The sequence below is a fragment of the Salvelinus alpinus genome, chromosome 13 (genome assembly GCF_045679555.1).
Source record: "Salvelinus alpinus chromosome 13, SLU_Salpinus.1, whole genome shotgun sequence".
NCBI lineage: Eukaryota > Metazoa > Chordata > Actinopteri > Salmoniformes > Salmonidae > Salvelinus > Salvelinus alpinus.
In genome coordinates, this window is record NC_092098.1 from 43,467,138 (window position 1) to 43,492,473 (window position 25,336).

At 41.6% G+C, this 25,336-nt stretch overlaps 1 protein-coding gene across 2 annotated transcripts in view; it reads left to right on the forward strand.

The window, feature by feature from the left end:
- The window catches only part of LOC139537744 (follistatin-related protein 4-like), a 237,334-nt gene that overhangs the window by 177,650 nt on the left and 34,348 nt on the right, over positions 1 to 25,336 (forward strand). For both annotated transcript variants that reach the window (XM_071339454.1, XM_071339456.1), the window contains exon 7: positions 23,082 to 23,248. In XM_071339454.1, the coding sequence (XP_071195555.1) occupies positions 23,082 to 23,248 (167 nt within the window). The remainder of the gene's footprint in view (positions 1 to 23,081; positions 23,249 to 25,336) is intronic.

Genomic DNA, 25,336 nt, shown 5'->3' on the forward strand with positions numbered 1-25,336 from the left:
GGGAGGGGGAGGAGGAGACGGGGTCAGGGGGAGGATGAGAGAAGGGTCGGGGGGAGGAGGAGAGAGGCAAAATAGGGAAAAGAAGGGGAGACAAGTGTAATTGGTTGGAAAGAGTGTGTGTGTGTGTGTGTGTGTGTGTGTGTGTGTGTGTGTGTGTGTGTGTGTGTGTGTGTGTGTGTGTGTGTGTGTGTGTGTGTGTGTGTGTGTGTGTGTGTGTGTGCGTGCGTGCGTGCGTGCGTGCGTGCGTGCGTGCGTGCGTGCGTGCGTGCGTGCGTGCGTGCGTGCGTGCGTGCGTGCGTGCGTGCGTGCGTGCGTGCGTGCGTGCGTGCGTGCGTGCGTGCGTGCGTGCGTGCGTGCGTGCGTGCGTGCGTGCGTGCGTGCGTGCGTGCGTGCGTGCGTGCGTGCGTGCGTGCGTGCGTGCGTGCGTGCGTGCGTGCGTGGAATGTGCTGAGGGGCAGGGTTTGCAGTGGGGAGGAATGACCCTGTCTGTGTGAAGGTCAGGATGAGCGGCACGGGGCAGTCCCATGTCTGTCTCAAGGTCAATAAGGGCGTCATGCGCCAGTTCCCTGTCTGTCTCAAGGTCAATAAGGGCGTCATACGCCAGTCCCCTGTCTGTATGAAGTTCAGGAAGAGCGGCACGCGCCAGTCCCCTGTCTGTGTGTGATCTATATGCTCCACAGGGGAAGATTACACAGGCCATCAGAAGGGTACGCTTATCACAAGGAGATCACAGCTCTCCAAGGGATGAAAATAACTACATTAGCAAAGGCACAGTCAATTAAACCCACCCGTAGAAAGACACAGCTTCTCTCCATCACCGGAGAGCGTCCGCAGTACATTTTTCATAGTTTTCTCTCTCTGACTTTCCCAGCCTACATGTACATTATAAATTGCAACTGTGGACAACCTCAATCTTTATGTCATTGTCCAACAAATAACCCACACATGAAGTTGTAGCCTGCAGTGAGTGGTGGAATATCATTAACTAAGCATAGGAGAGAGTGACTTTAGATAACTATACTGAAGGTCTATTCCACCTGTCTACCTCCCAGGTTGGCTCCTCTCCTCCAGCTCCTCTCTGTTCCACATTGGTGTTTTATTTGAAGGCTCATTGTGATGACTCCACGGCCTTCACGGCTAATTTCCAATAGAGTATTTTTATGGTTTCCAGCACATTCATTGTGTCAGCTGTGCGCTGAGGTAATTACGTTCTGTTGGTTTGCTGTGTTAACCCTTAATAATGTGTGACAGAAACAGAGAATGTCCTGTCACCACATCTCTTCCTCCACACATTCACCGTTTTACAGTTTCCACAGGCAGCCCCTTAAACACTGCCAACGGTCAGACGGCAAACGACGAGAAGTCAGAGGATTCGAGTGTTCTGCATACCACCTTGAGACAAGCGAAGCGAGTCTCCATGGCAACTGTAGGTGCCTCTGTAATCTTGGAATAATCTCTTTCGTGAGGCACTTAACAGTGCAGCCCTCCCTATAGAGAAGACAAGAAGAGAAGAGGAGGACAGTACAGAAGGAAAGTGTTTACGCTCATTAACTTGTCTGTTACACTGAGCCGAAACGGCACATTTCATTGTACAGGTACAATGGGTGTCTGGATAAAGGAACTAAAGATGTCCGTACAGGGAGACTTGAAGGAGGCTTCAATAAATATAAAATGTCAAACAGAAAATATGATCCAACATCTTGAACATTGTAAAATACCACAGGGTTTTTTCTTTTTACAATATAAACATCCAACCGTATGTCAAATGATACTGCAGAGCTGTATAATGCAAATAAAATCTATATCCTTGTTAGGCTGGCAGAATTATTATCCACTTGTTTACACAGACAGCTAAATAAATCTAGAAAGGAGATCAAAAAGTAATGCATTAGTGTTTCAGCAGTTGGCTGTCAGATCAAACAATTACAGGGAAACGTTGGAAGATCATTAATGTTTGCCAGCCAAAATAATTGTCTAATAAAAGGACTTCCAGCAGAGTTCACCGAGAGGATGTTTGGCTTTCTTTTCTTCTACATGAGAACTCTCTGTTCACTCAAAGTCTTAATAATCTCCAATCTAATGTCCAATCCTTGAGTTTGAATAGACGACGCTCAGCCGGGGGAAATGTAATACAAGATCTGACAGAAAAACACTTAGTAAAGTTCATGTAATATTCTAATATTTCCTATCTCCAACATCATCAGTGAGTCACTTGATCATTAAAAGGTGAACTCTAACTGGAGAGGCGTTGTGCAACCAGCCATCTAATATCTATGATAATTACTGGAGGATAATCCTCCCATCTCTCGTTCTCTTTCATTTCAACTCTTTTAATTTCACCCCTTCAATAGTTCTTCTCTAATTAAGCGGAGAGATGCGTATCATCGTGTCCTGCGGAATGGCTCGGGACAAATCTCTAACCCCTGAACACCCAGAATCTTCTACTCTTCCATCCTCCTCGCCATCTCCTTCTTTTTCCATCATCAAATTGGACCAGGAGTCCTTGGGAACCGTCACACCATTATTCACACACAGAGGCCCGTTAGCTGTTAGCTGTTAGCTGTTTGCTGTTAGCTGCACAGCATGTTGTCTTCTTTTATATCTCCCTCCAACTCTTGCTCCAGCAAGGAATTATCATGCCTCCATTGATTCACTCTTTCTGTGGGTTTCGATGCTCCTCCTGCAACTTCAAACAAGTGTGTCTGGGAGTGGAGTTGAGTGTCCCACTCTACATCCTCCCTTCCCCTGGAGAAGAGAGTCAGACCCAGAGAAAGTGTTGTCAGACCCAGAGAAAGTGTTCCTCTGATCAGCCGAATCTGTTGTGGAGAACTGTACACCCTCCTGTCACCATCAGCGTAGACAACATTTCCCTGGAACAAAGCAGATAAAAATAAAAAAAAACTGAAAAAAAAGCCTTTTGAAAGAGTGTGATAAAACAAAGATATTTGTGTTAATTGTTATTGTATTGCTTGAGTAAGTTCTCTGTAAGAGTTATCCCACATTAAATAGTATTTGATGGCAAAAACACAACTGCAATGAGGACTTCTGGAAAATCTGTTATGTTAGAAAACCAATTCCATTGAGTGAATACACTTTTTTGAGATGTACATTTTTGTTCATGTATTCAATCAATATCGATCTTTTTTTTAAAGGAAAAATCCCAACACAACCATTGTCTGGTATGAAGTTAATGATCATATTATACTGTGCTCTGCAGAGGTGTCTGGCTGTCTAAAACAACTCTGCAGAGACACCTGCCTGGTGTCGTTGGCTGAGCATGAGGAGCTGAACTGACAAACACACTACATCTGGGTTATGTCATATCGAAGAGAGAGAGAAAAAGAGAGAGAGAGAGAGAGAGGCCTTCAGGGACACTCTGTCAGTGTCTCCCTGACTTGGCTACTAGCAACATAGCCTTTGCCTCAAGGAAATCATGCATTTAGCCTGCTTAGTGGTAGAGCAAGCTTTTTGTTCATCAAGGTCAACCTACAGCACTCCCATGTTCAAACATAGCCCATGTTGCAATGCTGTCCTTACCTCTATGTGAACTGTGGAAACAGCAAGGAAGGGTATTGTTTCTCGTTTTAGATGAAGTGGTAATGTTGGTATCTCTATACTCTACAATGCAGAGGATTTTTTTGTAGGAATTAATAAGAATTTTCAAGTCAGAATAACAAGCATTCTCAAGTAATAGGAAAAATATGAATTTTCAAGTCCGTAATTAGCAATGTAATAATCTGGCAGACTGGTGGCTTCTAGACCTATTTTCCAGTGATTTCTTGCTCAAGGAACCAAGACCCCAGGAGAGATCTCAAAGCAATTAATCAACTTAATCAACTCATCGGGTCCTTTTCTAGAAACCTTTGAGTATTTCACTCTGTGCCCTCATGGCTTGGTTAATAACTAAAGCTAGAATGTCATGTCACACAGTAGGTAACCATTGTTATGAACTTCTTTGCAAGAAAACCTGTCTGAAAGAAGGAGAGCCATGTAATTAACGATTGTCCTCATTGAGAGGAATGTTGAACTGACAGACTTATGGTTCTGGACTGGCAGTCGTTAAAAATCTATATGGGTCGTGTTAGTTGGTTTGGCCGTGTTAATTGTGGGCTTTGTGTGTTCTGTTTCAGAGGATCTGTAGAGATTTACACAGATTATTTCTTGTTTAAAATAAATATCGCACCAGTATTATTTTGGGATTCCTGTGTTGGGTGCTTGCACACAGTGCAGTATTTCGAGAGTCGTCACTGAAGTTAAAGTACATAATTTTGGACAAAACATCAAAGCTAAAGTTAAATTGAACAGTTAAGATTGCAATATAAAACGTTCTTTTTAACTGACCCCAAAATGCCAATCTGGGTTTATTTAATCTTGAAATTAGGGCTGTCTTTTTAGTAAGACTCACTATAAACAGCATTTTTCTTATTCTTCTTACCCTTGGCCATCAACACTGAGAGAAAATATAACAAGAAGTATCATATCAGTTTATACTCTACAAAGAACATTTCTCTCTTGAAAAATACTTTGGACTAGGTCAAACTGAACATGTGATTATTGCTTGAGAGGAAAGTGAATGTAATTTTCCTTCCATTCTGTCCTCAGAGGAAACAGGACAGGGTGTACTGTCACACGGTCACACAGACCAGTGAGGAAAGGCACAGTCACATGGACCATGGCAGTGAGGAAAGGCACAGTCACATGGACCGGGACAGTGAGGAAAGGCACAGTCACATGGACTGGGACAGTGAGGAAAGGCACAGTCACTTGGACTGGGACAGTGAGGAAAGGCACAGTCACATGGACCGGGACAGTGAGGAAAGGCACAGTCACTTGGACCGGGACAGTGAGGAAAGGCACAGTCACATGGACCATGGCAGTGAGGAAAGGCACAGTCACTTGGACCATGGCAGTGAGGAAAGGCACAGTCACTTGGACCATGGCAGTGAGGAAAGGCACAGTCACATGGACCATGGCAGTGAGGAAAGGCACAGTCACTTGGACCGGGACAGTGAGGAAAGGCACAGTCACATGGACCGGGACAGTGAGGAAAGGCACAGTCACATGGACTGGGACAGTGAGGAAAGGCACAGTCACTTGGACCGGGACAGTGAGGAAAGGCACAGTCACATGGACCGGGACAGTGAGGAAAGGCACAGTCACTTGGACCATGGCAGTACTGTCACACGGTCACACAGACCAGTGAGAAAAGGCACAGTCACATGGACCATGGCAGTGAGGAAAGGCACAGTCACATGGACCGGGACAGTGAGGAAAGGCACAGTCACATGGACTGGGACAGTGAGGAAAGGCACAGTCACTTGGACTGGGACAGTGAGGAAAGGCACAGTCACATGGACCGGGACAGTGAGGAAAGGCACAGTCACTTGGACCGGGACAGTGAGGAAAGGCACAGTCACATGGACCATGGCAGTGAGGAAAGGCACAGTCACTTGGACCATGGCAGTGAGGAAAGGCACAGTCACTTGGACCATGGCAGTGAGGAAAGGCACAGTCACATGGACCATGGCAGTGAGGAAAGGCACAGTCACTTGGACCGGGACAGTGAGGAAAGGCACAGTCACATGGACCGGGACAGTGAGGAAAGGCACAGTCACATGGACTGGGACAGTGAGGAAAGGCACAGTCACTTGGACCGGGACAGTGAGGAAAGGCACAGTCACATGGACCGGGACAGTGAGGAAAGGCACAGTCACATGGACCATGGCAGTGAGGAAAGGCACAGTCACATGGACCGGGACAGTGAGGATAGGCACAGTCACATGGACCATGGCAGTGAGGAAAGGCACAGTCACATGGACCGGGACAGTGAGGAAATTCACAGTCACATGGACCGGGACAGTGAGGAAAGGCACAGTCACATGGACCGGAACAGTGAGGATAGGCACTGTCACATGGACCGGGACAGTGAGGAAAGGCACAGTCACATGGACCATGGCAGTGAGGAAAGGCACAGTCACATGGACCATGGCAGTGAGGAAAGGCACAGTCACATGGACCGGGACAGTGAGGGAAGGCACAGTCACATGGACCGGGACAGTGAGGAAAGGCACAGTCACATGGACCGGGACAGTGAGGAAAGGCACAGTCACATGGACCGGGACAGTGAGGAAAGGCACAGTCACATGGACCGGGACAGTGAGGAAAGGCACAGTCACATGGACCGGGACAGTTGAGCATTGTCAGCCCCCATTTACTGTTGTCTCCCATCAGAGTCCCTTTGACTGTATCTATTCACCTCACCGTCTGGCCCCCTGCCCTGCCATCTGCCATAAGTGTCGCCATGGAGCGGAGAGGGTGACAACTGCCCCAAGGCCAGTGACATATGACCACAGCCTCTCCCCAAGTCTCTATGGATCTCACAGTGGTCTGACATCCTACTACTTGACAAGAGCTAGGCCCTGACACCTATGTTGGTTACTGACTTACACTAACGGCTGAGGCTATTGCTAGCAGTCACACACAATGTGCTATCGAACGGAATGTTCTCACGCATGCTTAGTAACGTAGGCTTGCTGTCTAACATGCTAGCATAGCAACTAACCCAAACTAATTAACTTGAAACAGTACATTTTGTAATGTTTGTCACATGTTTGATATCAAATCAAATTGTGGTCACATACACATGGTTAGCAGATGTTATTGCGAGTGTAGCGAAATGCTTGTGCTTCTAGTTCCGACAGTGCATCAATATCTAACAAGTAATCTAACAATTACACAACAACTACCTAACACAAATCTAAGTAAAGGAATATATATATATATATATACACACATGTAAATATATGGATGAGCAATGACCGAGCGGCATAGGCAAGATGCAATAGATGGTATAAAATACAGTATATATATATATATGAGATGAGTAATGCAAGATATGTAAACATTATTAAAGTGGCATTATTAAAGTGACTAGATCCATCATTTCAGGTCTGTATGTAGGCAGCACCCTCTCTGTGTTGTACATTCACTTGAGATAGAAGTGAATGTATAAAAAGTGAATAGAAGCCCAGTGCAGTCAATAACGTGATTATCATGTGTTATATACTGTATATTTCTACACAATGAGGTTGGAATTATATTGTGAACTTGTGAAAATTATGATAATGCCCTTTAGTTTAAGAGCTGTTTGAAAAGACTGCCTGAAATGTCTGCCTGTTATGGTGGGATGGAGTTTTTTCCTGCCTGGTGACATCACCAGGCGGTAAATTAGTTAATAGACCAATACGAAAGAGTTCCAAACCTCTCTGCCAATAACAGTTAGTTTTCAGTTTTCCCCTCCCCAATCAGACCACTCCCAGAAACTCCAAGCAAAATTCTTGCTTGAGAAATTACTCTTTGCTAAGAAGCAATTAAAAAAATATTTTGATCATTTGAATTGAGGTACTTAATATTTACCCAGAAATGATTTGATATTGAGATAAAAAAACGTCTGCATTGGTCCTTTAAACACCTTTAGCATGTCTTCGAGGAAAGCTAAGCTGCCCGAGCCTAACGCTCGATAAGTGCTCTCACTCTGTCTCAATGTGAAACTGCATTCATTAGCTCCCGTAGAAGTATAGTATTTTATCTGTGTAGCTACAGATCTATGAGCTGGCCAGGCAAAGCATTAATGGCACCTGATTGCAACATTCCATAAGACTACCTTAGTTACTGCATCCTCTTTTTCAGTACTGTAAATGTTTTTGCTGTTGTGGTAACAGTTTTTTTTGGTGCTTTATTTCTATGTCTGGTGATTACAGTAGTGCATTTTTAATGCAGCTTGCTAAAATCTATGTCCTAGTATAGCTGACATGTGAACCAATATTCCCAATACCATAACACACTATAAGATCCCCATCAATACCATTCATTGTCCCTTTAAAGGCAGGAAAACTGTACTTCAAGTCTCCTGGGGCCATTACTGCACAACTGTTACTTAGCTATTTCGCTGAAAATACTTAGCTGTCACCATCCTCCTACCTAGTTTTGTCCTCGGTTAACAATAGTCCACAGTGGATCTGTCCTCGGTTAACACTAGTCCACAGTGGATCTGTCCTCAGGTTAACACTAGTCCACAGTGGATCTGTCCTCGGTTAACACTAGTCCACAGTGGATCTGTCCTCAGGTTAACACTAGTCCACAGTGGATCTGTCCTCGGTTAACACTAGTCCACAGTGGATCCGTCCTCGGTTAATACTAGTCCACAGTGGATCTGTCCTCGGTTAACACTAGTCCACAGTGGATCTGTCCTTGGTTAACACTAGTCCACAGTGGATCTGTCCTTGGTTAACACTAATCCACAGTGGATCTGTCCTCGGGTTAGGGGTTAGGGAAAATCTGAATTTCAATGGTCAAAAATGTTTACTCCCCAAAAACTGTGTGTGTCTGTCTGTGTCTGTGTGTATTGTGTTTTTAGTGGGTCTGCATTCAAAAATTCTGCTGCAGGCAATTAATCCCTGTTAGCCCCCTCCTCTAGAACGCTAAGGGCTTTATAACAAGAAAGGTAATTTACCCCTGTCAAAGGCTTCGGCACTGTCTAATAAGAAAATGCCTCACCCGGGTATTTTTACAAGAATTTAGGATTATCTCGATTGTAAAATTGCATATTGGGCTATGAGATGTGTGTTGGTCTTTTTTTAATCAGGCTTGATCTTACCAAATGTAGTTGGAAAACAGTTCCAGGGAATGTGCAGATCCTCACATACGGCTTGGAGGTCAGTAATGAGAGGACTACGGAGTATATTCTTGGCTTCAACTCAACTAGGGCAGAAAGTAAAAAATGTCAAAGGTTTTGTGCACAAAGAAGAGATTTCAAATGTCAGATTCCATTTTAGGAAACAAGCATATCCTTGTAAGATGAATAGCATTTGTCCAAGGTTTAAAGTGTCCTTCACACCACAAGCAAATACCAATGGTACAAAACCGTATTGGTTATCACATGGATTAAATGACCAAGAGTTCATTCAGTGCATTATCTGAAAATAATTTTCTCCAGTATGCTGAATATTTGCCAACACATACTGATATCTATAATAGAGTAAGTAACTATTGGTCCTGAAGTGCTTATAAATTAATGTATGTGAGGGGTAGACACATTCCACAGGAGGTTTGTGGCACCTTAAGTGAGGAGAACGGGCTCGTGGTAATGGCTGGAGCGAAATTGGTGGAATGGTATCAAATACATGCCATTCCATTTGCTCTGTTCCGGCCATTGGGATCACACTTCCCATGTGATCAGGTTTTCACATGTGTAGTTCATGTGATCACATGTTTCTTTACATGTTGTCACGTTATCACATTGACATCACATAAGATCACATGAAAACATGTGTTTTTGGAACACTTCACGTGTTCACATGTGAAATTCATGGGGTTGTTTCATAAGGGGAGTTCCCAATGTAACCCCCAGACAGGGTATACATCTCATCTCCCTGCAGGTTATCAGATGGGAATAATACACCATGGTTGCGTCCCAAGTGGCTCATTATTCCCTATATAGTGTGACCTGGCCCACAGGGCTTCCATTACAAACAGATGCCACTTTATTACTTGGTTTATCCTCTTTAAATCCATTGATGCTTTACACATGTCTCAGGTGCTTTAGAAATACACAGCCTCAAAACTGCTTCTGTTGTTAGCAATTTGTCTCCATTAAACAATATGGAACTGGAAACGATTGTTTTTTTATGGTTCAGGAAATGTAGCTCCATAAGGATTTGACGATTTCTCTAGCAAAGAATGGCAATCGGCTGTAGCATAGAATAAGACTTTTCCTCAGTTATCCTTAACAACTTACAGTGCATTCAGAAATTATTCAGACCCCTTCACTTTTCCCACATTTTGTTACGTTACAGCCTCTAAAATGTATTAAATAGTTTTTTCCCCATTTCAATCTACACACAATACTCCATAATGATAAAGCAAAAACAGGTTTGTAGAAATGTTTTAAAATGTATTACAAATAAAAATCGAAATATCACATTTACAGATGTGTTCAGACCCTTTACTCAGTCCTTTGTTGAAGCACCTTTGGCAGTGATTACAGCCTCAATTCTTCTTGAGTATAAAGCACTAAAGGAAATAAACATAAAAAAGTCTGTAGGTCCAGACAACCTGGACCCCTACCTCTTAAATATAGCAGCTGGTATTATTACTGAACCTGTGGCTCATATTTTCAACTTGAGTCTCTTGACCAATTCCATACCCAGAATTTGGAAATCAGCTTATGTCCTCCCACTGCTAAAGGGAGGAGATCCCTCAGATGCTAATAAATCGTCCTATCTCTAAACTCCCTATCGTGGCCAAAGTCTATGATCTTACAGTTAAAAAATGTCTTATTCAAAAGAACTTGCTTAGTGGGGTGCAGTCTGGCTTTAGATCAGGGCACAGCACCACAACTGCAGCTATGGCAGTGGCAAATTACATCATAAATGCACTTGATAAAAAGCAACATTGTCCTGCTCAGTTTGTTGTTTTATCAAAGGCATTTGATTCAGCTGACCATGAATTGTTGCTAGCTAGACTCAGTAAAATTGGTTTCAGTGAAGGGGCAGTAAATTGGTTTAGGAACTATCTTTCTGAAATAACTTAATGTGTATACACTGACAGTCACAAGTCTAGCTTTCTAGAGATTAATAGAGGTGTGCCCCTGGGTTCCATTTTAGCTCCTGTGTTGTTCTCAATTTGTATTAATGATTTGGGAAATGGGATGCAACCAGCAAAGCTGCATCTATATGCAGATGATACAGTCATATATTAACCTCTCTGGGATATGTGGGATGGTAGCGTCCCACCTCGCCAACAGCCAGTGAAATTGCTGGGCGCAAAATTCAAACAACAGAAATCTCATAATTAAAATTCCTCAAACATACACCATTTTATAAGATAGACCATTTTAAAGATAGACTTCTTGGTAATCCAGCCACAGTGTCTGATTTCAAAAAGGCTTTAAAGTGAAAGCACACTTTGCGATTATGTTAGGTCAGCGCCTAGCCACAGAAAACCATACAGCCATTTTCCAAAGAAGGAGAGGTGTCACAAAAGACAGAAATAGCGTTAAAATTAATCACTAACCTTTGATGATCTTCACCGGATGGCACTCCCAGGACTCCATGTTAGACAATAAATGTGTGTTTTGTTCGATAAAGTTCATCTTTATGTCCAAAAACCTAATTTGAAATTGGTGCGTTATGTTCAGAAATGCATTGTCTCAAACAAACATCCGGTGAAAGTGCAGAGAGCCACATCAAATTACAGAAATACTCATCATAAACATTGATGAAAGATACAAGTGTTAAACATACGATTAAAGATAAACTTCAACTTAATGCAACCGCTGTGTCAGATTTCAACAAAGCTTTACGGCAAAAGCACACTTTACGATTATGTTAGGTCAGCGCCTAGCCACAGAAAACCATACAGCCATTTTCCAACCAAGGAGAGGTGTTACAAAAGTCAGAAATAGCGTTAGAATTAATCACTTACCTTTGATGATCTTCATCTGATGGCACTCCCAGGTCTCCATGTTAGACAATAAATGTTAGTTTTGTTCAATAAAGTTCATCTTTATGTCCAAATACCTCCTTTTTGTTTGCGCGTTTAGTCCAGTAATCCAAATGCACAAGGCGTGGGCACTAAGTCCAGAGGAAAAGTAAAAAAAAAGTTCCATTACAGTTCGTAGAAACATGTCAAACGATGTATATAATCAATCTTTAGGATGTTTTTATCATAAATCTTCAATAATATTCCAACCGGACAATTCCTTTGTCTTTAGAAATGAAAGGGAATGGAGCTCACGCTCACGGCTGCGTACGAGACTTAGCTAAAGGTTTTCAGCCAGACCTCTGGTTCAAACAGCTCTTATTCGCTCCCCTTTCATAGTAGAAGCCTGAAACATCGTTCTAAAGACTGTTGACATCTAGTGGAAGCCTTATGAAGTGCAATCTGACCCCATTTACACTGTATATTGGATAGGCAATCACTTAAAAAAACTACAAACCTCAGATTTCCCACTTCCTGGTTGGATTTTTCTCAGGATTTTGCCTGCCATATGAGTTCTGTTATACTCACAGACATTATTTTAACAGTTTTGGAAACTTTCGAGTGTTTTCTATCCAAATCTACTAATTATATGCATATTCTAGCTTCTGGGTCTGAGTAGCAGGCAGTTTACTCTGGGCACCTTATTCATCCAAGCTACTCAATACTGCCCCACGTTCCCAAATTAGTTCATGTGCTCCTTCTCTGGTTCAGGCTGTTGAAGAGCTCTAGACTGCTTTTCAGTCGCTGCTGTTCTCCCTTTATGGTCTCAAACTGGTCTTGAACGTACAAAAAACTAAATTCATGACCTTTACCAGAGCTCGCACTCAGCCAGAGAAGGTTAGCATTGTCACATCAGGTGGCTTATCCATTGAACAAGTGTCATCCTACAAATACCTAGGTATATGGTTGTATGACAAGTTGTCCTTTAAAGTTCATATGGATAATCTTGTGAGGAAGCTTAAATTGAAATGGGTTTTTTATTTTCGTAATAAGGCTTGCTTCCTGCTTATGGCTAGAAAGAAGCTTGATCATGCCACTTTTCTCTCTGTAATTGATTATGGTGACTTGTTGTATATGCATGCAGCCTCCTCCGTCTTACAGAGACTGGGCTCCTTGTGTTTTATTACAAATGCCAAGTCACTCAACCACCATTGCACCTTGTACCAAATGGTAGGTTGGACCTCACTTTATATGCGCAGAAAGCGACATTTGTATGTGTTCATGTACAAAGCCCTTTTGGATGAACTCCCTCTTTACCTCTGTAGTACCCGGTCTGCAAGGTGGTTGCTACTTTAGTTAAAGTCCCCAGGACATTCACAGTATTACGCATGACTGCCTTCTCATCTTGTGCAGCAGAGGCATGGAATAGTCTACAATCCATGCTTCATCTAGATATGTTAGTGCCACTGAATAGTGCCACTGAAAATATTGATGGAAGACTTACATTTGTTGTATGTTCTGTAATGTAATGTATTGTATTGATTGTTACTGCCTTTTTGGCCAGGTCTCCTTGAAAAAGAGACTCTGGGTCTCAATGGGCTTTTCCTGGTTAAATACAGCCTAAATAAAATACAATGACGCTACAAGCTTGGCGCACCTGTATTTGGGGAATTTGCCCCGTTCTTCTCTGCAGATCCTCTCATTACATTTACATTTACATTTAAGTCATTTAGCAGACGCTCTTATCCAGAGCGACTTACAAATTGGTGCATTCACCTTATGATATCCAGTGGAACAACCACTTTACAATAGTGCATCTAACTCTTTTAAGGGGGAGGGGGGGGTTAGAAGGATTACTTTATCCTATCCTAGGTATTCCTTAAAGAGGTGGGGTTTCAGGTGTCTCCGGAAGGTGGTGATTGACTCTGCTGACCTGGCGTCGTGAGGGAGTTTGTTCCACCATTGGGGTGCCAGAGCAGCGAACAGTTTTGACTGGGCTGAGCGGGAACTGTACTTCCTCAGAGATAGGGAGGCGAGCAGGCCAGAGGTGGATGAACGCAGTGCCCTTGTTTGGGTGTAGGGCCTGATCAGAGCCTGAAGGTACGGAGGTGCCGTTCCCCTCACAGCTCCGTAGGCAAGCACCATGGTCTTGTAGCGGATGCGAGCTTCAACTGGAAGCCAGTGGAGAGAGCTGGATAGGGAGCATCGCTGCAAAGCTATTTTCGGGTTCATAAATGCCTGATTGGTGGAATGTTGCAAAGATGGTTCTCCTTCTGGAAGGTTCTCCAATCTCCACAGAGGAACTCTGGAGCGCAGTCTGAGTGACCATCGGGCTCTTGGTCACATCCCTGACCAAAGCTCTTCTCCCCTATTTCTCAGTTTGACCAGGCGGCCAGCTATAGGAAGAGTCTTGTTGGTTCCAAACTTCCTTCACTTAAAAATGATGGAGGCCACTGTGTTCTTGGGGACCTTCAATGCTGCAGAAATGTTTTGGTATCCTTCCCCAGATCTGTGCCTCGACACAAATCTGTCTCGGAGCTCTACGGACAATTTCTTCAACGTTATGGCTTGGTTTTTACTCTGACATGCATTGTCAACTGTGGGACCTTATATAGACAGGTGTATGCCTTTTCAAACCATGTCCAATCAATTGAATTTACCACATGTGGACTACAATCAAGTTGTAGAAACATCTCAAGGATGATTAATGGAAACAGGAGGCACCTGAGCTCAATTTCGAGTCTCATAGCAAAGGGTCTGTATACTTACGGAAATAATGTATTTCTGTTTTAAATTTTTAATACTATTGCAAACATTTTCTAAAAACCTGTTTTCATTTTGTCATTATGGGGTATTGTGTGTAGATTGATGTTTTCGCCTTGTCATTATGGTGCATTCGGACTCCTTGACTTTTTCCACAAATGTTCCTGATTCTAAAAAGGACTAAAACAGGGTTTTTTCATCATCAATCTACACACAATATCATGACAAAGCGAAACAGGTTTTTAGAAATGTTTTACATATTTACATAAGTATTGTCTCTGTTTCACAAGCTGATGGAAAACGTGGATGCCAAATTGCATATCTGAACATTTTGTATCCCATTTTATATATTTTTCCTTGAACTCTAGTGAGAGCATCCAAAGTGAGAGATCAGTACTTGTTACCTTTTTTCCATAGCACCATGCTATTATCCATTTAGGTACCGATTTACAAGGAAATGTCTGCAAAAACAGGCTTGTTTTATTAATAAGCCAATAAGCAGGCTAGGAGTGATGTAGTAGGTAATTGATCTTGCATTGACCTCCTGTGCCTACTTACAGAGCTCACTGAGAGATGGGTTCTGCCCATAGAGATTGAAAGAGGTCTCATCTTCGTATCCATGCAATTATGACTGTGACCTCATGGGCGGCTCCATTGAGGCTTTCTCCATTTTAAAGTGGTCAATTTTCTTCTTCTTTTGTGTTTTAAAAAAAGTGTAAAGCTGATATTGGCGATTTACCGCAACCTGCAGTGCTGGAGTGCTGAACCGAACATTGTGTCATTTTATTGTGGCGACTTGATAGCGGTGTTGAAGCCATATTACTCTATTTGAAGAAGAAGACAATGCTCTGATCATTTGCTGATTGCTTCCAAACCATAGGAATCAGCACCCCGTTGACTACTTTAAAATGGTGGAAGCCCTCAATGGCAATGTCCATGCTAAAACGAGGTATATCCAAGTTGAGTCCTCTATACATCTCTATGGTCCTGCCCAATCAATGACATCTTTCCTTATTTATAAACTTTGAAACGTTGTTTAACAACCCCCCAATGTGATTGTTCTCATCATCCACCCTAGGTTTCTCTCCTATTCTTAGTGATTATAACAAGCCTCATTCTCCTTGTAGTTCAGGGCTCCCAGGGAGCTGCAGTCAGTCTCTCCACCTTGGCTTTGTTAGAGGAAAAGCCACTGGGGAACATTTACAGAGAAAGTGACACAGAGAGAGAGCGAGAGGTAGAGGGGGAGAGAGAGACAGCGAAAGAGGGAGAGAAAGACAGAGGGACAGAGAGGAGAATAGGGAATGAGAGAGAGAAGTAGAAAAAGAGTGAGACAGAAGAGGTATAGATCAAGAGGCAGTAGGGCATTCATCTGTACCTGTGGAGAAGATTAAGGGTCTGGATTGTGTGTGATTAATGAGTGGGCTGCTGATTGCTCATCTTCACATTCCCTCCAGGAATTACCAGCACACTCGCCAACTGACACATTCAGATCCCTCAAATTGAAAAGAGAGATAGAATGAAAGAGAGAACTAAAGAAAGACAGAGATAATGCATTATTCCAATGGTAATAGCCTCAGGTTTTGCTGTAAACTTTTTATTCACATAACATTTCAACTACAGCAGAAAGCATTCCAATAATATGTGGAGAAAGCTTTGTACTGGGTCCCATTGGGTTGCAAGATACCACTTACACATTAATTTAATGTTTCATCATTACATGTCATGATCGTTTGTAGAAACAGACCAAGGCGCAGCGTGATTACAGTGCCACATAATTATTTAATAGTGAAACTTAACAAAAACAATAAACAATAAATGAACAACGAACCGTGACTACAGAGGTGCTACATACGTCTCCTCAAAATACAAAATTCAACATCCCACAAAACACAGGTGGAAAAAAGGCTACCTAAAAATGATCCCCAATTAGAGACAACGATTACCAGCTGCCTCTAATTGGGAACCATATCAAGCACACCAACATAGAAATATGAAATCTAGAACGCCACATAGAAATTATAAACTAGAACACCACATAGAAATAATAGACTAGAACACCCCAGTCACGCCCTGACCTACTATACCATAGAGAAACAATGGCTCTCTATGGTCAGGGGGTGCATTACAACATCATAGTCATAACGTTCTTGAAAACCTTTCATTTACAGTACCAGTCAAAAGTTTGGACACACCTACTCAGTCAAGGGTTTTTCTTTATTTTTACAATTTTCTACATTGCAGAATAATAGTGAAGACATCAAAACTATGAAATAACACATATGGAATCATGTACAGTAGTAACCAAAAAAGTGTTAAACAAATCAAAATATATTTTATATTTGAGATTCTTCAAAGTAGCCACCCTTTGCCTTGATGACAGCTTTGCACAATCTTGGCATTCTCTCAAAGGACACCAATAATAAGAAGAGACATATCAAACACATTCCTTTTAAGCCAAGGTGTTGATAATCTTAAGAAACAATGAATGCTGATACATGTTTCCGTGCTCTAAGCTTCTGTGCCTTGTGACTTATTAGTTGTCGAATTGAATTGCACATGTGATACGTAGGATGAAGAGCTTAGGTACTTAACTATATGTGTATACAAATAAAAAATATGCAAAATACTTTCCCAGGTGAATGCCGCTAGTTGAGGATGCTAATGAAAATATGCAGAGTATAGAGAGCATGTTTAATACTGTAGTATTTCAGTTATTGTTGCATGAGAGACAGCACTCCCCATCCATTTGTATACAACTATTTACTTTGTTAACCTAACACATTCCTTAGAAGAAAAGTGAATGATATTGGCAGTGCTTAGTCCGTCTTGCAATATGGTCCAGTTATGTTGTCAAACATTATTGCCTAGTATTGAGCATTTTTGGAAGAACGTGTCAGGGAGAAAGAGAGAGAGAGGGGGAGATAGACTGAATGAGAGACAGTTGAGGAAAGACAGGGAGAGAGAGAGCGAAAGATACAGTATATCCTATGCTCCAGCCTCTTAGCCTGTGCCAATCTCTCTAAATGGAAGTGTCAGGGTGCCTAAACCACAACACTGAAAACTTAATCACAGCGCATCAGAGAGCTAGGGAGGTGGAGCTGAGGAGACCAATCAAACATTTACGGCAAATTTTTACTGAGTCTAATGCTCCCCTCTCGACTCTCATTACTGTGTATCGCTGCCTCGCCGACAGCCCTGCTCTCTTCTCCCCATTTTGTTTCCAGGGATGTCTTATTTAGGCACACAAGAGCCTGGGTAATAGAGGAGGAAAGTGACGAGGTTTCTGGGAAACAGTCAGAGGCCCCCATTAGTTTTTCCCTGGGAGAACTCATTCGTGCTTTGCATTTCAAATTCTGTGTGTTTTTTTGCAGCAGAGGCCAGACACGAGCATCCTCCCTGTAGGCTACCGCGGCCGCTAGCAGTTACCACTGATGGATCAATAGTTTAGGAATCACAGGAAAGTCAATTACACAGGCTATTTTTGGGTAGTATAAAAAGCCTAGGAGTCATTAAGGAGATAATGTCATGTCAACCTTATCCAGCAGGGAGAGCAATGCAGGCATGGCCAGTGGATATGCAATTTGTCTGCCTTTGTCACACGAGCATGCTCCTCTTGAGCAGAGGAGGCTGTTGACTGTGTAGTCGTCTGGTAAACAATGGGACGGAGAGAGGCCTCTCTTCAGGGAACCTCAATCTCCAAAGCTGGAGTCAAAATCGCCACGTGGCGTCAGGATTTATTTCACATCGAATTGCTCAGAGCCAACAAAAGATGAAACTACCGCCATTCCAACATGGAGGAAATTGTTAGGTAGGTGTTTTTTTGTGTGTGCTTTTGTGCCAGACAAAAGAGTATACCACAAAACAGTTGGAAGGAAAAGTATAGTATAGGGTGACCTTGTCTGACATTTTCTAGATGCAGTGGGTTTGAAAAGTTGTCAGGTTGACTATGCCATATCAATACGATAACTTCCATCTTAGTGCACTCTTCATTTTAAATGTGATTCAGCATATAGGTGTCAAAGTGTATATATCCTGTAAATAGCCAAATATGCCTTGGTTTTAGCAATAAAGAAGCAATTTTATCAACTTTCATTCCAAGAGTTGATGATTTCCTCTCAATTTTACTTTTGCTTTTGGTTTGGCAACATCTCTCAAGACCCTGTAAACCAGGACAGGCAACTAGATTCAGCCGCAGGCCGATGTTTGTCAGAGGAAATGGTCGGAGGTAGGGTTGCAAAGCAAGGGTATATAAACTACCAGAATTTTGGTAGGATTTTATGTAATCTATCACAAGACATCTAGTGGCCATTTTGGGTACTTCAGATTTGTACAAGCGTCTGTAATTATCTCTGGTCCTCTGTGTGGCATTATTACATGTAAAATATATGAAATAATTAAATTAAAAAATGAATGACAAAGCTGTAAAACATCCTATACATAAACCATCAACTTAGTGAATACCATTGGTATTTAATATGAGGTTTTCAGCATGAAATAAAACATGTTTTACACACTTTTAATATTTTACTATGTCAGTACGTATTTGTTGTCAATGTTTTGCAGTCAAACTGGTGGCAGTTGTGAAAAATGTCAGCAGTTGGAAGAGTTGCAGAGTTATTATTTAGGCCATTTTTCCTGAACCATATGGTCTATGTACTATAAACTCATGGACAATATGGATAATATATATATTTTTTAAACGAATACTATATACAGGGGTGAAAGTAGATTTAATTTATTACCGATGTACCAAGTTCTGCACAAATATTTTTTTAAATACTAAATTACAAAAATGACAAAGTAGCCTACTCTGCTGACTCTGACAAACAGATCAATAAAAACAATGTAGTCTGGTCCGTATAATCGGCCTATGAAAAGGTGGGACACAAATACAATATGACGTCCATCTAACCTGGGGGAGGAAATTAGTGTTTAAAAACCAACGAAGTGTCACTGACCCAATGATGACGACAGTGAATATGCACCTCACTGGGGATATGGCCGATGTTCTCCGCTGGTGCTAATAAGATAGGCTACTGTTTGCTTAATTAAGTTAAGCATTTTGATAACCAAACGACAGATTGGAGTCTTTTCATTGTCATCTCTTTACAGCAATAGCGATTGGCTTTCCAAACAGATTTTCCGCAATTGTATTTTTAAATATTGCGATACGCCTGGCTGGGTCTCTGATTTTCACGGACAGTCGCAACTCAACAATCATCTATTTGGTATTTGCAGCACGCTCTGCGCAAATTGCGGGCCTTTCCGACTGTGGGGATAGGCAATGCAATTTAAAACAACCCACAGCTTCTTTTTTTAAGAAGCCAATGATCCTCTGTGGCCAAATCATGATTTCTGATGTAGTAGCCTATTTTGTATGCTTTTATTTATTTCTGTATAGACAGGAGTAAGCTAATTAGAGTATTGGCAATTTAATCAAATTTACTTTAGGGAAAGCTTCCCCTAGCCTTATGGACACGCCACCTATGCCTTCTAATGTGGCATAAACACAACCAGTCCTGATGTTTTCATCATCCGGTACGCTACCCGCACACATTCATCCACTCACAAAATCATTTCAGCATCCAAACCCCAACAGTGCATTGTGCACCGGCCATTTGATGATTAGAAAGAGACATATGTTACGAAACACCTACATGTATTGTAATGACGTTCTGCGATTGTCATTAGGTTTACACGTGTAGCCTGAATTGATGCATCCACTGTTGTCCAAGCACGCCTTGGTATCGGCCACTCATCACTGCCTTGTCCACAAGCATCTCGGCCACTCATCTCCGCCTGTACAAAATGTAAGTGTACTCCTCAAACCACAATGCAATTTGTAGCATATACCACCTGGTGTCCTGTCAATTCGTACACGTTTCATGTGTCTGACATGCAGTAATGTTAAGTAATGGTGTAGTAACCTATAGGTTTTTGGGGCATGTTGTATTAATTGTGATAAGCTCATGTTTTACCGGTACGGCGGTAAAATGTCAGACAAGGTCACCCTATACTATACCATACCGCCTTACTTTCACCCCTGACTATATATTACTGAATTTAAAAAAAGTTATTAAAGTATAAATTACCAAGCTTATGATAGATTGCCATAGAAGCTATTCAAGTATAAATTACCAAATTTATGATAGATTTCCATAGAGTTTCTGTTAATTACCAAAATTACTGAAGATTCTGGTAACTGTAGTAAACTACTGGTAGCTTTGCAACCCTAGTGGTGGGGGCGGAATATAAGGGTAATAATTTGTTCATTGCACATTCACTACAACTAAGCCCCAAAAGAGATTATATTTGAAAATAACAATCATTATACCTTGATTACATTGAGACACGATCATGTCAATTTTTTTGTTTGTGAGAATACTTGGGAACACATTTCCTGAATTAAATTCATTTTAGCTGGTTTCCTGGTGATTTTACAGTATTTTGTGACCCCTGCTATAAACCAACATGTCCCTTTCTATTAATTGATTCTATACTCATATGCTGTACAACATATGAGGAAAAAGGGAAACTGGCTACTCAGCCATCTGCACAAATCTTTCTGTATATCATTGAGATATCAGTAACATGACAATGTGCAGTGTGCATGACAGACCAGGTGTAGTGAGCAATAGGCTTCCCAGATGTCAATTCAATGTACTCTGCCCTCTGCATCGGCCTGCCTCTCACAGCCCACCCTGCCGCCCCAATCACTGCTGAGTAGATTAAACCCTACCTAAAAGTGGAAAGGTATCATACCAATGGCATAGTTAAGGTTGACAGGAAGACAGAGACGACAGGTACGAGCCACAGGATCACCTATGAAGGTATTTGGTATGACACACTTTCAGACCTGCTCTCCTAATCACAGTAATCTTATAAGTAACCCTGTTTACTTTACTATAATGTCATAAAGAGCTTTTTTTGTTTTTTAACTGAATGAAGGATCAGCACGCAATGTAACAATCTAAGTAGTTATTGATATCAATAGATGACAACAGTATGGCGGAAGTTCACCATAACAGCGTGATTGAAATTTAAAGGCAACATTCCCATGTTAGCAGACACTGTATTCACGGTAAACTCTGCATACTGTATGTCGGCTCAATTGGAAATTACCTTTGCATTTCTATCGCGCAATCTGTAATGCTTCAGTGATACGGATTGAGTAGAGCCCTAAATTCTTCTCTCTCCTTGTTTCAATAACATTGGGTTTGGACGTAATGTGCTCTCTGTATTCAGAACCTGTTGAATTCTGTTTGCGTAAGCCTTCATAAAAGGTGCATCAGAACATATTGAATTAATTCTCTGAGAAAAGCATTCTGGGAGATTTGTCACAAGTAGGTTCCAGTCATGGGTTGTGTTGTCATGTAGGTTATGTTGTAGCAGGTTGTGTTGTCATGTTTTCCTGTTATGTTGTTGTCTCTCTTTATGTAACGTTGTGTCTCTCTTGTTGTGTCTCTCTATATTTATATAGTTTTTGTTGTTGTTATTTTTAATCCCAGCCCCCGTCCCCTACAACTAAGCCCAAAAAGAGATTATATTTGAAAATAACAATCATTATACCTTGATTACATTGAGACACGATCATGTCAATTTTTTCCCCTGCGGGGACGGGGGCTGGGATTAAAAATAACAACAACAAAAACTATATAAATATAGAGAGACACAACAAGAGAGACACAACATTACATAAAGAGAGACAACAACATAACAGCAAAACATGACAACACAACCTGCTACAACATAGGCCTTTTACCTTTTGGTAGGCCGTCATTGTAAATAAGAGTTTGTTCTTTAACTGACTTGCCTAGTTAAATAAAGGTTAAATAAAAATTTATTAAAAAATTGTCTAGCAGAGCAGTTTTTTGGCCAAGCTACTTACCGGTAGTCCTTCTAAACGCAAGGTATTATATTCTGAAATTTAACTAGGGGGATTGTGAGTCAACTAGTTGAAGCAACATTGTGTGTTTCCAACATATTGAAATATGTCAGACATATTTATTTTTATCTCGTAAAAATCACGATTGGATTCACCAAAATATTACCATCATATTCACCATTGGATTCACCAAAATATTACCATCAGAATCACTATTGGATTCACCAAAATATTACCATCAGATTCACCAATGGATTCACCAAAATATTACCATCAGAATCATCATTGGATTCACCAAAATATTACCATTGGATTCACCTTAAGATTCACCAAAATATTACCATTGGATTCACCAAAATATGACCATTGGATTCACTGTAGGGAAGGTATAAACCAGCCCAGCAAGAGAGGAATGCCCATTGTAATTTCATATACACAGGGGAGGAGAGCTAACTGTTTCCATCCAATCCAATTCAGAGTGGGAAGGGAACATGGATTTGCTCAGGAGTTCATCCATGGTTGGCTCCATTTATATTTCTGTCTGGTGTCTGGGAATCTTTATTTATTGAACAGGTTATTTGTATTTGTATTTATTATGGATCCCATTAGCTGCCGCATTAGCTGCCGCCATGCGCTTGCATGCGTTACTTGATGTGGAATAGGTTGGAGGGTTCATTCAAGGTAATTGGAGAATCCAGTGGGTTCTGGTAGTCTTTAATAGTTGATTCTAAGATTTGTATTTGATCATGTATATGTTTTTTCTGTTTGTTCTTTGTAAATCTCTCTCTCTCTCTCTCTCTCTCTCTCTCTCTCTCTCTCTCTCTCTCTCTCTCTCTCTCTCTCTCTCTCTCTCTCTCTCTCTCTCTCTCTCTCTCTCTCTCTCTCTCTCTCTCTCTCTCTCTCTCTCTCTCTCTCTCTCTCTCTCTATATATATATATATATCCACCTACAGAGGTTGTTCAGTTGAGCCTGGCTGAGGACCAGAGAATGAGCATCTCCACGGTAACGGTAGGCCTCAGCACCGTGCTGTCCTGTGCCATCCAGGGGACGCTGCGGCCACCAATCATCTGGAAGAGGAATGGGATAATACTCAACTTCCTGGACCTGGAGGATATCAATGTGAGTCCTGGGCAAGAGCAAATGGCTCTTGAGGGTGTAAAGCTTTGCTTTGTAAAATCTTGATGTTAAATGGTTCCTCACCCTGAAAAAAATCATGGCCCAGCAGAAAATGCTGAACATACCCTTTAAGTTGTAAAACTACATATCATGTTTTGACATGAATAAAGTCATGCTACTATGAGCCTATCTGCTCATGCTAACCCTACAAAATATGGTTGTGATTAACACAAGCAGAGGCCTCCACCCCAAAACTGCAGATGTGAGTTTGGGTAACCCTTTTTTTCCATCTTTACATTTAATGGGGCTTTTCAAGGTGAAACACTGAACAAGTGTCCAACATTGTGAACTTTGATGTGTGGTGTTTTTAGAAACGCTGCTTTTAAGACATTTATAATTGGGCCTTTGATTAATATTTGATAATCCTCAGAACATGTCTCAGCAGGGGCTCTTCACATTGGTTAAATTTTTTTAATCAATAACGTTAGATAAAGGTTCACAGAAAATAAGTAAGAAATGCTAATTCCCATTAACCCAATTTATGCATCTTCTTCTCCCAGCCTGTTTAAAAAACAAAACAAGCAGGCCTGTGTTTTTCCTCTTGCTTTGAATCATTGGTTCTAATTGTAAATAATGTAATGATTTGGGTCTCAGGAGCTCTGCCAGGTGTCTTGCTGATCTCAAAGAGCACAAACCGTATTAAAATGATTTTTTTTGCAAATCCCAACATGGCAATGCATGGGAATTGGGCTTGGCTGCATGTGGTTAATGAACTATAGAGCGGCCGCGGCGGCGGTGGCGGTGCGCTGTTTAGTTCAACTGCACAACTGACAGCGTGGGACTGTGTTTATCCATCCACCAGCTAATTAGAATTCTCTAATTGAATGTTAATGAATTGGCCAGAGAGCCAATAAACAATGACATGCACGACAACTGGCATGTGCTTAGGCGGGGTCGCGCTGAGGACAAGGAAGTGGGAGAAAACAAGGTCCTCTGTGTAACATGAGACTACTACTGTTTCCATGGAGTTAGGTTATGCCGTGATAAATAGTGTGTGAAGACAATTACAATTGTCACTAATGAATAATTATAAATAATAACTTTTACGAACATGAAGGTGTGCACGATAAGAAATGTGTCATTCAGCATAATGTGTTTCCATGTAATCCTTAGGCAGTGTTACACTCTTTTAATGCTTAGCGTCTGCATGGGAGGTGTTGCCTGCTATTGTGTAATACCACTGCATCTCAATGAAGAACAAAGAATAGAAAGCATACTGATCGAAGGCCTCGTGTGTGATTTGTCGCTGTGACATTGTGAGGTTGGACCCAGGTGCAGAGAAGAGACCAGACGAGGAATCAGCGGTTAAGGATAAACATAATACTTTACTGAGAAACGGTAACAGAAGGACCACAGTAACAGTGGGAAAACAATAAAACTAAGTCTCAAAAACTCACTCAGGAGACAAACGCACACGGTGCATAATTCAAGCTTCAGCAAAGGACAACAGAAAACACACCTCTTTTAACAGGGAAATCATAATGAGTAAATAAGACACACCTGAGTGTCGTTAATGTCTCTAGGACGGTCTCTGCCACCCTCATTTAGCTGTGATTCAAACTCCGTCCAGAAAGGTTCTGACATTAGGACACATTTAGCTGTGATTCAAACTCCGTCCAGAAAGGTTCTGACATTAGGACACATTTAGCTGTGATTCAAACTCCGTCCAGAAAGGTTCTGACATTAGGACACATTTAGCTGTGATTCAAACTCCGTCCAGAAAGGTTCTGACATTATGACACATTTAGCTGTGATTCAAACTCCGTCCAGAAAGGTTCTGACATTAGGACACATTTAGCTATGATTCAAACTCCGTCCAGAAAGGTTCTGACATTATGACACATTTAGCTATGATTCAAATTCTGTCCAGAAAGGTTCTGACATTATGACACATTTAGCTGTGATTCAAACTCCGTCCAGAAAGGTTCTGACATTATGACACATTTAGCTGTGATTCAAACTCCGTCCAGAAAGGTTCTGACATTATGACACATTTAGCTGTGATTCAAACTCCGTCCAGAAAGGTTCTGA